Below are 14,436 nucleotides of genomic sequence, written 5' to 3' on the forward strand. Positions count from 1 at the left end.
GAATATTGATATACCTAAGTATTCGTGCGGGTAAATTACCGAGAGACCGTACCTCAGCGAAGGCCTGCTTGGACACGAACCGCTAAAGCGGTTCGTTCCGTTCTGGGATAACCGAGCGGGGTATTATCACCAGACCTCGCCGGACCTGATTCTATTATCGGTATTCAAAAACCAACTAATATTCCGAAAAACAATATGGCATTTCAATGGGGGAAAATGACATGACGAACGGGTTAACATTCACACAAGGACATTTATTTATAATGCACACGTAAACAGGGATGCAATGAATGGGGGAAGGGGACAAGACATGAGCAAGGTAAAAGCACTACAACCGTCTCTGATTATTATTTACAAGCACTTACACAGTTCTACTTGTGGGACATTGCGCCACAACATTCACACAAATAAAAGCAAAGAAAGACCCCCTCAAAGGTAAGGGAGTCAGACTGGAGCCTAAGGCCTTTATGTCCAAGGAGCCTGGTTGACCGAAGGGACTCCCAGAGGCCGCCGCAGGTTACCTCCACCCTCGTGGTGACTTGGTTGGGCAACCCTCGATAGACCCTCTCAAGCACCTCCACCGACTGACTGCTCCACCCAGACCGAGACCTCCACCGACCGACCAACAACCAACTCCCTTCGCTTCTCGACTCGGTTTTCTCCACGCAGCCCCCTATACTACACTGCGTCCAGCGCGCCCTTTTATTCCCAACTCTCCCGCTCCTCCCCTCGCGGCTCGCGAGGGAAGAAGAATCTGCTGCTATAAGGGGGTGGGGCGCCGGGCCCATTTTTCGCCCAAAAACAGGCCCCCACCCGACATCACCTTTGACTCCTGGTTCAAGCTGCCCTTCCCCCGTCGCGAAGCATGGGAAAACAGGAGGGAAAATCCATGCGTGGTGTTGGAGCTCCTTCTTCTTTCTCCATGGCAGAGATGGTTTTGGATGCGGAGAGGGTTGTAGCGTTGTTGTGGAGAAGGTGATTGGTGGTGTGGTTGGTGGTTGAGGTGGTCATGGTTGTTGTAATGGTGGCGTGGTTGGCGTTGTGTGGTGGTCGTGAGGGTGGTGTGGTTGGGCGCTTGTAAAAAAAGGTGGTTGGTGGTGTGGTTTGTCGTTGAGGTGGTCATGGTTGTTGCAATGGTTGGCGTTGTGGGGTGGTCGTGAGGGTGGTGTGGTTGGGCGCTTGTAAAAAAAAAAGATGGTTGGTGGTGTGGTTGGTCCAAAATAACGATAGCGAAAGAAAAACGGCTAACTCAAAGATCACAGCCCTGTCCACACAAAAAAATCCATTAAACAACGGTGGGGAAATATAACTGAACTAAGGACCTATATGATGTTCTGAGAATTTCCACAGCCGTAACAATATATATATATATATATATATATATATATATATATATATATATATATATATATATATATATTATATATATATATATATATATTATATATATATATATATATATTATTATTATTATAATTAACAAGAATGTGTTCACAGATTGGTCTGTCTTTTCTGGCTTTGCTGCTGGCATGAAATTAGGCTTTTCAGGCCTGTATTTGATGCCATCAAGAGCTGCCCATTGGAGAAGACAATGCATGAGTGCTCTCTGACAATTGGGTGACCACACACTGAATTCTGCATGCAAATTTGCATTATACTCGCATATATCATCTGTAATGCAGTGTGTGGTTCGGTTGCAGAAATTCTACGAATTTGTGTTCGTAATAAATGGATTAATTGTCATAGTTATGGAAGGTTATAAATCTTGACTTACTCTTAAGATTGAGAATACCACAAACTTTAACAATTTCCTTATGTGCTTTCACTCTTGAGTATGAATCTTCCAAGCTCTAAGTTGATTTGCACATATCCGGACTTTGCGGCTTCTATTAAATGCAAAATTATTTTCGACATGCGAGTTGCAAGGAACTGAAAACACCATTATCTCTGTATCATTGTTATATTAAGATATTGCGGCAGTACTGATGTATTGATTGGCATAACAGCTGCTGATATGCAAACCATTTACAAAGATATTAATGCGGATATTCAAAGCATATTTCTTGACGTCTATATTTTATCAATATTATTCAGAGATAATTAAGCAATGAGACAGTGGAGAATCAATCTTAGTTTTAACAGCAGTTCTCATCTCTGCCATTCCTATCAGATTGCTATAAAACAGTGATCCACAATGCTGTTCCAAATTTATGACACATCTGTTTTGTTGCCAGGTAATTGCATGGTGAGGTATTGTCCCTCTTATTCAGATTTTTGTTTTTCTTTTCCATCTGTTATGTTATTGGGAGCATTGAGTGAAGCAACATGTTTCTGCCAGCTATAGCCTCTGTCTTACTCTGCTGCATCTTTAAAACAGCACTCAGTGGTTTGTTTGTCCTCATTTAAATTCTGGGTATCAGCCTCACCCCTCTGATTTAGAATGCAAATATACCTTTTCCCTTTGTCAAACCACACTGTCATCTGTCGTAATACCACTTCAATGTAATTCAAACTGTCGTTGGTCGTCGTTCTCGTCATCAACTTACTCGATAACTTCCAATATGCTGGCTTTTGAAAAGCTCTCTGAAAGTCCATATGTTCCAAATTTACATTACTCCTTTCATCAACCAAACGATGCTGCTTCCTTTCGAAATGGCATTAAATGCTTCAAAGAAGTACTACACTCTATAAACTCATAAAACTGTTGAAAAAGTGCGACAATTTATCAACCATTTTCAACAAGTCCTTCACTTTATAAATTTATCAAACTTCTGAAACCATTTTTGTATTTTGTAAACTTTTTCAAAAAGTCCAAATATCTTCATTTATTGTATCAATTGTACCTTTCACATTATTGTAATTGAATATAATAGTCCATGATTCTCGGCTACTTCTTTTGAACCTTTCCAAAAGTCTAAGTGTAAAATTTAACTTTTTTCTGCAATCGTAACATTAAGCAAGAGTTTGACCTCTAAGATATCAGTGACAACAGTGTAAATGTGATCATATCCAAAATTATTCACTTTGATGTTTACGCATTGATTGTAAGGTGTTTGCTTTTCACTTGCTACAACCTCTTTGTGATCTACTGTCGAAATGGAAAGCGAAAGCACAGTCTGCACTAAAAGCCAGATACTGTATGTCATTTTAAGAAGCTCTGAAGCGTCTCCCCATGATGCCTTGCAGTGAAGAGCATCTTTGAAGTGTTTGTAGGATATAGAACTGACATTCAACCTAATTTGCCATTTCCTTTCCTGACTGTCGATGTCATCGACGCCGTTGCCAAAATCCAAATTCATTCCAACCTTTGTCGACGGAAAGCCTTGTGCAAGATACCATTCTTACATGATTAAGCTTTTAAGAAATAGATTCTGCAACTGAATTACAAGATTTCGATATGTATTGAAGGGAATAACAACAGATTGCGTTTTGTGAAATCCATTGTAAGGCACTTCAGCAACCAGAAACTAAAATGATGTGAAAATCGACCACATCAAACAACTAATTATTCGAGTCTGCTGAGCTGTCTTTGAGGCAGAAGGAGAATCGATTTGGTGGATAGCCTAAAGGATGGGGTTTCACAAGGATGGTGTGTGGTGTGGCGGGGGGGGGGGGGAGGTGGGAGGTTGTGGAGGTTATAATTGGAAGTACCTTTGTTTGATGTAGGAAGTACATTTTATTCCAGAATATACATTCAATTTGAAACATAGAACTGTATATGAAAAATATGCTTTGTAAGATAAAGTAACAGGTCATAGGCACTGCTTATTTTGGATGTCAAGTTTTTCTTTCTGCAACATACTCAATTAAATAAATTAATTGGCTGAAAATAATTTTCTCATGTATTTCCAAAGTCTGGCATTCTATGAGACAAATGTGAGCATCGTGATTAAGAGTCATTTAGGCAAAAAGAACTAGAATGCCCTTTAAGTGCCCTTCAGCGGCTCTCGTAGCCTTTCCAGTTTTATCAATCATATCTGCCATACCAGCCTCAGCAGAAAAGAGTCTTGTTGCATGATCAGACATAGATGCCAAGCTATCAGGTAATCCCATACCTGCCCATCCTGAACCTTGCCAGGATTTTTCATAATCGCTGGTCTTTGGGTTTCCCATGCTTCTGGGGGAGTGAGGTGTATGCTGTGATGTCTTGACTCAAATTTGCAAGGCTGTATTTTTCTTGTCAAATATAGCTAAAATTCTTCAAAATTCTTTGGTTTTGTACCTTTGTTGCTTCACCTGTCATGGTTTCCTAGTTCTCTCACTTCTCAGGTTGTCAATGCTGCCATAAAAGCCTCATTATCGCTCTTGTTGCCCTGCCAGTGCGACCTCTACCTGCCTCCACACTCCATTTCCCCCATAGGCCTTGGCCTTGCCATACTGCCATGTGGTTGTAGTTAAGCATCTTGCACTCCAATGCCTCTCATTATGCCTCCCTGTCTTCAACACACTAACTTAGAAATCCAAATTCCTTTTGCAACATTTGATGAGGATGACTGGAGTAATTGCACAAATTATATTTCCATTTTTTTTCCAACTGTATAGATAACCTGGGTGTCTTTATCCTTTTTCTTTCCTTTTAGGTGGTCTGCCATTTGCATGGTGGGTTGGACGAGGAGGGGAGCGGCAATTATATTGGGGAGGGTCCCCTCCTGGGGTCCAACGGTGTGCGTGTGGTCTTCGTAGGAACTGCACATCACCATACCACCAATGCAACTGTGATTCGGATTCTGAGGATTGGTGTGTTTGAACTCGAACATATTGAGGGATTTGGAGGTAGCGGAGATTTAGGATGATGGGAGATTGGTTGAGTGCAAAATGTAGTCATGAAAACCTGGAATGGAAGATTCTGAAGAAACAATGGGAAGAGATTCTGTGGGGTGTGTCGGGGTGGGGGGGGGCGGGGGGTTGAGAATCTTGACAGTGAGATTTGGAACTTTTGTTGGCTTTAAATGATGAGGCTGAGGAAAGCACAGAAAGTTGGAGTGAGTAAAAGTGAGAGAGAATAAAGGAAGGCATTTGGGAATTCAGAGGAGAGGACATGGATAGGAAAATAAATACAATTTTATTGCACATTGTTTGTGTCTCCATCTGTGCTGTGAGACAGGTTGTTCTCTCATCCACCTCCATGCCCCCCCCCCACCTTTTGCCTCCCCACCACTCCCCACCCAACTCAACAATGACTGTGATTTTGCTGTCTTAGTAACCAGCAAACAATTGTTTCCAGGCAACAAGACGATGGCCTATTGAGTTACAAAGAGCACTTGCCTGTAATGCAGCTTGTTGCCATGGATACGAACAGGCCGAGCTCCATGGCGCGCATCAGCCTTGGGCCGCTACGTTGCCATGGCGACCGTGAGTGCTTTTTTTACACCGTTTATGGGACACAACCATTGCAGTGCCTGAGGGTACACAATTGACAAATTTGTGGTTGAAATTTAACACGCTGGTAATCCACCAGCCTTTTAAAGAATAATGTCCACAAAAGCAAAATGAATGTCAAGATGTTATGTTTTGCAGCAGGGTGCTTTTGGTCAGGAACTTGGTTGATGTCCGTTATCATAATGTTTGCTTCTCATTTTTTATGAACTTTTTCTATTATTTTTTATTTTCTATTTTGGTTTTCTATCTTTTTTTTGTTTTCTATTTTTGTGAACTTTTTCAGCGTACATGTATAATGTGAAATGTCATGCATTTTTGTGAACTTCTTTTTCATCACCTGATATGACCGTCCTGCATGTCATAAAATGTTCCTGATAGCAATATGTACATCCCACAGCACCAATTCTACGGAGCTGAAACAATAATCACACTCTTCTATTGTTATTTTCCTTCTGAAAGGAATCATGGGACTATTTGAGCAGTGAGAGACCACTCGTGGATTTGGACTGCAGTGCCAGAACTAAATTAGTTCGGCAAATATTGCGCTTCAACAAGCATATTTGAGCCTTGGAGTCACTCTGTAATGGCCCTACTGGTGCAATTTAGAGCAGTGTCAGCAGAGCCGAAAACAGAGGCAGGAAATCTGAATAACTCCACTGCCTCAAATATGATGTGCTTGATGAAACGTGCTGTTTGTAAAAGATCTTCCATTATATTAAATTATAACCAGGTTACAAGTACCTACAGCAGACCTCACCTATTACATTGTACACTGCTCCTCCCAATGCCAAATGCAGGCGATGCATGATGTCATCGCCAGGCACCGAAGGAAGGGAGTACTTAGTTTGCACTCTGCTTATTACTTTGCAAAAAAAAAAGTTTTTTTTGGACAAGTATGTTGATCGTCTCTGTTTGTTTGTGTGTTTGTGTGTGTGTTTGTCTGTCCGCTCGCCTCCAGCCCAAACCGCTCAACCGGTCGTTCTGATATTTTCAGAGATTAATGCCACCGACCCTGCGACGGTCCCGCATTGAAGTTTCGTCAAATTTGTTTGACCGAAAAGGTCTACATCGGCCAATAGGCTAATTTGAGCCAAATTTTCTAAAATCCTCAAATTTTATCCGATTGACTTGAAATTTGAACAGGATTTGCATGTCATTAAGTGAATTCAACCACCTATTACTTTTGAGGTTGTCTTCTGAAAGGAAAGGTCAACATAGGCCATAAGGTCAACCCAAAATAGGCCAATTTTTTTAATTGTTTCTAAAATTGTTAATTTTCATCTGATTGACTTGAAATTTGAAGACCATTTGCATATCAGGTCTCTGAATTCAAGCACTTACTAATCGTGAGATCAACATCGATCAAAAGGTCAATTTGGGACAAATGCCTAAAATCCTCAATTTTAATCCAATTAACTTGAAATTTGAAGAGCATTTGCAGATCAGGTCACTGAATTCAACCACCTGTTAATTAATTTTGAGGGGAACACAGACCAAAAGGTCAAAATAGGCCAAAAGGCCAATTTGGGCCAAATTTTCTAAAATCCTCAATTTTCATCCGATTGATGTGAAACTTGAAAAGGATTTACTTACCAGGTCAATGCATTCAACCACCTATTAATTTTGAGATGAACATAGGCCAAAAGATTTTGTTTCGGATCCAGCCTATCAGTGGGATACAAAACGTGAACTGTTCCACCTGGCAAAGGTATGCACTCTCCCCAGTGCCGTTCTACTTTGCGCTGTTTTGCTAAGTGTCGCTCTTTGAGTGATTTTTCATTTTCTTGTTTGTTTTCTTGTTTGTCCAGGCGATATCTCAGCCATCCTTTGAGCTCGAAAGCTGAAATTTGGGGACAAAAATGAAGATGTACTTTGGCAAAAACGTATTTTTTATTTTTTTGATTAATCAATTAAATGATGTATTACTTATTTATTATCGATTTATTCATTACTTATTGATTTTATTTTGCATCCTGGCAATATCTCAGGCACCTTTTGAGCTCGGAAGCTGATATTTGGACATGACAGTGAACAAGTGATTTGGCTACAAACAATATTTTTGATTTATTGATTAATCAATTCATTGATTAATTACTTAATTATTGTCTGTTTATTAATTACTTATATATTTTATTTCGCATCCTGGCAATATCTGAGACACCTTTTGAGTTAGGAAGCTGATATTTGGACACGACAGTGAACAAGTTATTTGGCTATAAAAGGGTATTTTTCATTTATTGATTAATCAAATAATTATTTGATTTTTCGATTAATTAATTTATTTTCAAAAAGTTACAGATTCGGATGCAACATTGTGGCTTAGGTATGCTATCAGCCAATTGATTAAGAAATCAATTATTTTACAATTACTATTTATTTTAATTATGGAATTAATCTATTAATCAATTATTGTACACTGCTTCCTCCAATTTCTGACTCCATGTGCTGCAAGGCGGCATCGCCGGGCGCAGAAGGCGCCCTGGTGATGACGCACGTTGGAGGATTGTTTTTTATTTATTTGGCATGGGGGCGGTGTACTTTGAATGTACTGCTACTTGTTTAATATAAATTTTCTCTTTTTTCATTACTACCCATGCCGACCCATCGCTTCACTGACTGGCTTAATTGAAAGACAGCATGTTGCACTTCACAAACATATTGCATGTCTATCTATGATTCTCAATGAGGATGCAAAATGAAGAGGAGATGTTTTATAACACGTAGTTGTTGTTGTGGCTGTGGTTGCTGTTCTTTATTATTACTTCAATAAATATTACTAATATAATTCTGCATGCTCGTCCATGTCTGTTGCACTTTATTCTAAAGGGTTCCTGGTATCGTACCATTGGAATCGCAACATTAATGCTCCAGGTCTGCTTCGTCTTCCATCCTTGAAAGACGGGCTTTTAAATCAAGCATTTCTATGATTAAACATGAAACAGTTGCACATTTTTATTTCAAGTAAATTTACTTTATTTCAAGTAAATATTATTAGCTTTTCAACGATACCATTTTTATTATGTTATGACAGCAGGAACCCTTTTGAATAAAGCATGATGGACACATGGATGGATACTTCTCCTTTTACTAACAGATGATGCTTGGCATAGTTTTTAGTAGACTTTTAAAAGCATCCAAAAATATGGACACAGCATGAGAGTCTTCCTCCTCTCCTCTTAGCTCTTCTGATCACACCCTTACATAAGTGTTTGGCTCCTCAGCCACTTCAGGGAGCTGCCAAGGCACCAAAATTTGTGACAGTTCTGCAAGGACAGATTGTTCTGGTCTGAAATCAGTTTTGTCCATTACAGACTCATCATCGGTTCCTCAGATCAACGGTTCTGAAATTCGTTCCTCAAAAGACTGCTTTCTGTCCTTCACCAGTGTTCATGGCATCATGCCTCCAATTGTCCGATTCAACATGCCGACTCTGGCACACCGACTGAGGCATGTGGCGATGTAATCGTGAAAAAGCAGCTTGCATTCTCAGCCTCAAACACAAGCCAACTGAAGAGAACCTAAAGTTCCTCCGTATGTTTATTAATCCTTCAAGGAGGCATAGTTCAACATCAAGCTAACTGACAGTCAAACCTCTCAAGTCTCTCACCATCCTCTGAAGCCCGGTGGCAATTGGTCAATTCTGTCTCCGGTACACTTTCTCCTTTTGTACTCCGAAAGAGTACGTATAACCACTGTAGTGTCTAATCAGGCACCTGATATTGTAGTTTTATTTGAGTGCACAGGGTATCAAATGCGAGAGCACACACCTTAGAGGCAGACAAGCCACTAATTTGCTGCGTCTTCTTCTTCCACATTATGCTACCAAACGACTGCATTTACTTTGGAATGTTGCAAACATGCTGATTGATCTCAAAGTATTTCTTTGTTTTTAAAAGAGACTCAGGACAAATGGATTTAAACCTGTCAATCTCAAATAAATCGCTGATTTGTGTTTGGCCCATCATGCATGCAGGCGTATTTTGGAACGCGGCCCTGTTCACAAGCCGCTCGGCATATCTGCTCTACCCATCACTCCGTGGGGAGACCAGCTTCGATGTTGCCTTTTACTTTAAAACTTCAGCTCCTGGTGGGATATTCCTGGAAAGCCTGGGTCTGCATAGCTTCCTTCGTCTGCAGCTCACATGTAAGGAACTAGAAGAGTATTGCGAAGAAAAACTTTAAGGGGGTTTTGATGAATAACTTCAATGAGAAATGGAGTGGGGTGTGGATAGAAGTCTGCTTGAGTCTTTTGATTGTATTTATTTGAGAATCTTGAGAATCTTGTTATTCTGACTGATGGTCTTTCACATGATGAACAGCTCCATGGGAGGTCACATTTTCGTTTGACTTGGGCAACGGACCAGTGGAGGTGCGGGTAAGATGTCCACATCCGCTCACTGACAACCACTGGCACAGTGTGCGTGCTGAGCGCAACTTGCGTGAAGCCTGGTTGCGCGTGGACACCCTGCCGCATCGTGTGGTACCTGCTCCGCCCCATGGTCACACACGTCTGCTGCTCAGCAGTCAGCTATTTGTAGGTGAGGGGGAGAGAGAGAGAGAGTGAGACTGAGACTGAGACTCAGACGTGAGGTCACTGCAGGAGTGTTGAAAATGAACTCTGCAGTCAAGAGGAATTCACATGTTCATCTCTCCTAGCTTTATCCCTGTATGCTTATTGAAGAATACTCTCCTCACAAATTACACGATTGAAGAATTTGTACGGATGCCGAAATTTTACACTGATGTGAGAGTGTGTGGAAAATTAGACCTGGAGGGAAAATGATTTTGTAAGAGGAAATTGTATTATCCCGCATTTCTACTTGCAAGTCTTGTTTTGGTACTCCTGGGTTGTTTACTTGAGATTCCCATTTGCAATGTCATAGAGTGCACAGTCCTGGTATAATTAACATCTACAAGACTGCTCGTTGCAGCATTGCTTGCAAATAATTTTTAAACATTTTTATGCAAAAAAAAAATATTTCAATAAGACATTCAAAGCACTTCTCTTACATACATTTTTGTTTTTTACCTCTGCCACCGAAGGTGAAGGAGGTTATGTTTTCAACCCTCTTTGTCTGTTTGTTTCTTACTTGCAAAATCTTCGATTTTTCAGGTATATTGGTCAGTCGATTTTGGTATTCTGCCTGTCTCTCTATCTGTTTGTCTGTCTTTCAATCGCCTATGGGTCACAATTTTAAACCGATCTTCACGAAACTTCACCACATGGTCGAGTTTGTGATTAGGAAGAAGCCCATTGTTTTTGAGGTCAAAACGTAAAAAGGTCAATGTCGGCCCAAGGTGAACAACTTGGGTGAGATTTCTTAAGTTATCATTTTTCACTGATTGACTTGAAATTTGAACAAGATTTGCATATTGTGTCACTGAATGGGGGAAACCAACTACTTTTGAGATCAAAAGGTCAATTCAAGGTCAAACTTTTTCGTCAAATCATCAATTTTCATCCGATTGACCTGAGTTTTGATGAAGATTTTCAATTTTAATCATAATAATGAAATGGACAATTTGATGCATCCATGGAACCCATTGGAGAGGGGGGTGGATTTTGCAAGTATTGAGCTCTGCACGACGTCTTGTTTGTCTGTCTGTCTGTCTGTGTGCAGGATATCTCAAAAAGTTGTGGACGGATCTGGATTAAATTTTGTGGACAGGTTTGGTGTGTGACAAGGACGAACTGATTAGATTTTGGTGAAGATCAGGATCTGGATCCGATGACTCGAATTTTTAAGTGATTCTTCACCATTGAGAGATTGGGCCAAAAATTATACATAGTATGATATCTCAACAAGTTGTTGACTGATTCGGATGAAACTTGGTGGACAGGTTGGGTGTGTGACCACGACAAATTGATTAAATTTTTGTGAAGGTCCGAATCCAGATCTGTATTACGAGGATTATTTAATGTTTTTTAAGTGATTCTTCACCATTGAGAAATAGGGCCAAAAACGATATATATATATATATATATATATATATATATATATATATATATATATATATATGTATATATATAACATGATATTTACCTCCGCCACCGAAGGTGGGTGGAGGTTATGTTTTCACCCCTCTCTGTCTGTCTGTCTGTTTGTTACTTGCAAAATCTAAGATTTTTCAAGTATATTGGTCAATCAATTTCGTTATTCTGTCTGTATGTTTGTTTGTATGTTTGTCTCTCTGTTTGTCTGTTTATTGCCTACAGCTCACAATTTTAAACCGATATTCATGAAACTTCACCACGTGGTAGCGTTTGTCATAAGGAAGAAGCCTATTGTTTGAGGTCGAAAGGTCAACATCGGCCAAAGGTCAACAACTTTGGTGAGATTTATACAATCCTCAATTTTCATCCAATTGACTTGAAATTTGAAGAGGATTTATATTTCAGGTCACTGAATTCAACTAGCCAATTTTTTTTTTTGATGTGAACATGGACCAAAAGTTCAACATAGGCCCAAGGTCAACATCGAAGATGGTATTTTTAAATCCTCAATTTTCATCCCATTGACTTGAAATTTGAAGGGAAGTTGCATATTTGTTCACCGAATTTAACCACCACTTATTTTTGAGGTCGGCATAGGCCAAAAAGTCAACATAGGTGGAATTTCTAAAATTGTCAGTTTTCATCTGATTTAATTGAAATTTGAAGAAGTTGCATAATTGGTCATTGAATTCAACCACCAATTATTTTTTCGGTCAAATTTGTTTCATGGATTTTGCAAGTATCGTGCTCTACAGTCTACACGACATCTTTTTCTTGTTTGTGTTTATTTGAATTTCACGCAAGATCCCCTGAATGAATTTGTTTTAATTAACCTGAACGGAAAGCCAAAGTAACGCAACATCATTGAAGGTGCCTAACAGTATTCCCATAATGAACAATGTGCAACACCTCCCAAAGCAATTTGATACAACAAAGAGAACAGCAATGTTGGGTACGAACAGCAATACAGCAAAAGAGAACATGTATGGCACCTCCAAATGGAAGCCCACTGGCTCCATTAATTCAGGGACTCATTCTTTATCATGTTACTGGTTTAGTGATAATAGGAATGTCGTACCATGTGCGCCATAGTGGCCATAAAGTGCTGCCATCATATTACTCTTTGGAGTTGAAAACGATCTTGTGCTTTGTGCGCCATAGTGGTGCTACAGTGCTGCTATCATGTTACTCGTGAGGAACTCGCCGGTACTAGTACAGTGTGACTTCTATCTGGTGACATATTAAACTTAATAAATGGAGTGGCTTATCCAGCACTGCATTTATACTGGAGTTCAAAGTGACCTGTGTGCATGCATTTTATTGCACGGTTGATTTATTGTCCCATTGTAAAGCGGCTGTATGTTTATCTTGTTTGAACCAGTGCCTTTACCTCGTGCTGAGTATTGCTTTGTGAGATATTGTACCTGGAAAAATCCTGCCTACATCAGAGCTTGAGCAATCGTGTGTAAACCTGTTGCAGGCCCGGTGGCAACATGCACACAATGGTTGGGGGAAAGGGGGACATCCACTCAATTAGGTGGGGATAGTGCTCATTTTTAGCTCACCTGGAACATCGTTAAAGGCGGTTTATGGGATGGCGCGCCATCCATCCCTCAATCCGTTTGTCCACAAATACTTGCAACTTCTTCTCTGAAATTACACATCTGATTTTGATGAAACTTCACCACCACCTTCATCGCCTGTGATGTACAACAGATTGTTCATGACATTTTTAAAAATGTTGGTCTAGGAGGGCATATGGGTTGGGGGGGGCTGCCCCCCCAAAATATGTATTTGCGATGTGACATTTGTTAATTTGTACATTTTGCTGATTCTGTCCCACGTTGACTTCCTCCTCAGTCTCATTTTTCTACCTCAGTCAAGGGGTATTGCCCCTGTTTCTAAAATGTCTTTCAGTGATTAATATCTGGGTCTTCTGCAGTGATCACTGTTGGAGCAGAACTCGTAGTGTCAAACATATATTTTTTTCATTCGTTTTAAACCATTTGTCTTTTGTCCATTTTTCATGCTAAACTTGGTTGAAAATGTCATAACCAAAGTCCGGACGTTTTTCTCTTCACCAAACATGTGCGGGCAATATGTATCCACCCTGGAAATGCACGTATTACAAAACATCGCAAAACTAGGACCAAGGGGATAGGACCCTGTGAAAGGAGTTCCAAATGAGGTAATACCAGTACTAATTCATATAGAACCCAATACATTTTACAGAAGGAATGAAACATTCATTAGCCCCATGAGGACCTGCATCCTTGTTATTAGTCCCCTACCGGTTCTACTGAATGGTCTATAGGTTTGCTCTCCATCTTTCTGTCCGATACTATAGGTTCTATACTATAGGGGACTATCGGAGACTGGAAGATATGGTTTCGTAGCAAGAAAAAACGTTATTTTAAAACACTACATGTACAAATGTGATCCTGTTTTCTTTGTCATTTTGACATTTCATTTTGATGGTGCAGCTTCATGAGTGTGCCAAAGTCAGAAGTCTCGGCCTAGTGTCAGGTGTGCTTATATGTTCTTTATTTATTAGACATCCTACGGACATAAATGATCACTCCATTTACTCTGTGTGTGTTGCACATCATGTGCAGTGAATTTCACCTCCCTGCACCTTGTATTTATTTTTATTTTTAAACTTTTCTGTACACCGCCCTTGAGGCTCCGTTTGCAAGTCACCATCTACATTTTCAATAGAAGAGCCGTATTTACTTTTGTATGAAAAATGTTTTTCGAGGTTTTCTCTCCTGAAAAAATAGACCATTGTCCTTACATAGTCGTGTTAAAAGATTGGCCTTTAAAACCCTCATCAAATCATCATTATGAAAGGGGGCAGACATATACACAAGCACACACTGTGTTTTATATTGGTAGATTATTCATACCAGCAGAGTACCCACCCTACGGGCAATCTTGTTCCAAGCATGCACCACGTTTTTCTGATGCATACCTTTACTTTGACGGTGTATTGGCAAGCGACAGCTCTGCTTGCGCAAAAAAAAATATACATGGGTTACGTGCATGAAGCAAAAACATACCTA

The 14,436-nt window shown here is 40.0% G+C and overlaps 1 protein-coding gene across 3 annotated transcripts in view; it reads left to right on the forward strand.

Annotated features, from left to right (window-relative positions):
- The window catches only part of LOC147031777 (ras-related protein M-Ras-like), a 787,730-nt gene that overhangs the window by 488,099 nt on the left and 285,195 nt on the right, over positions 1-14,436 (forward strand). For all 3 annotated transcript variants that reach the window (XM_085867509.1, XM_085867515.1, XM_085867520.1), the window contains 4 exons: positions 4,581-4,737; positions 5,225-5,352; positions 9,353-9,523; positions 9,699-9,917. In XM_085867509.1, the coding sequence (XP_085723635.1) occupies positions 4,581-4,737; positions 5,225-5,352; positions 9,353-9,523; positions 9,699-9,917 (675 nt within the window). The remainder of the gene's footprint in view (positions 1-4,580; positions 4,738-5,224; positions 5,353-9,352; positions 9,524-9,698; positions 9,918-14,436) is intronic.

This window comes from Eptatretus burgeri, chromosome 2, assembly GCF_056783735.1.
Source record: "Eptatretus burgeri isolate ZD-2024b chromosome 2, Ebu_testis_v1, whole genome shotgun sequence".
Taxonomy (NCBI): domain Eukaryota; kingdom Metazoa; phylum Chordata; class Myxini; order Myxiniformes; family Myxinidae; genus Eptatretus; species Eptatretus burgeri.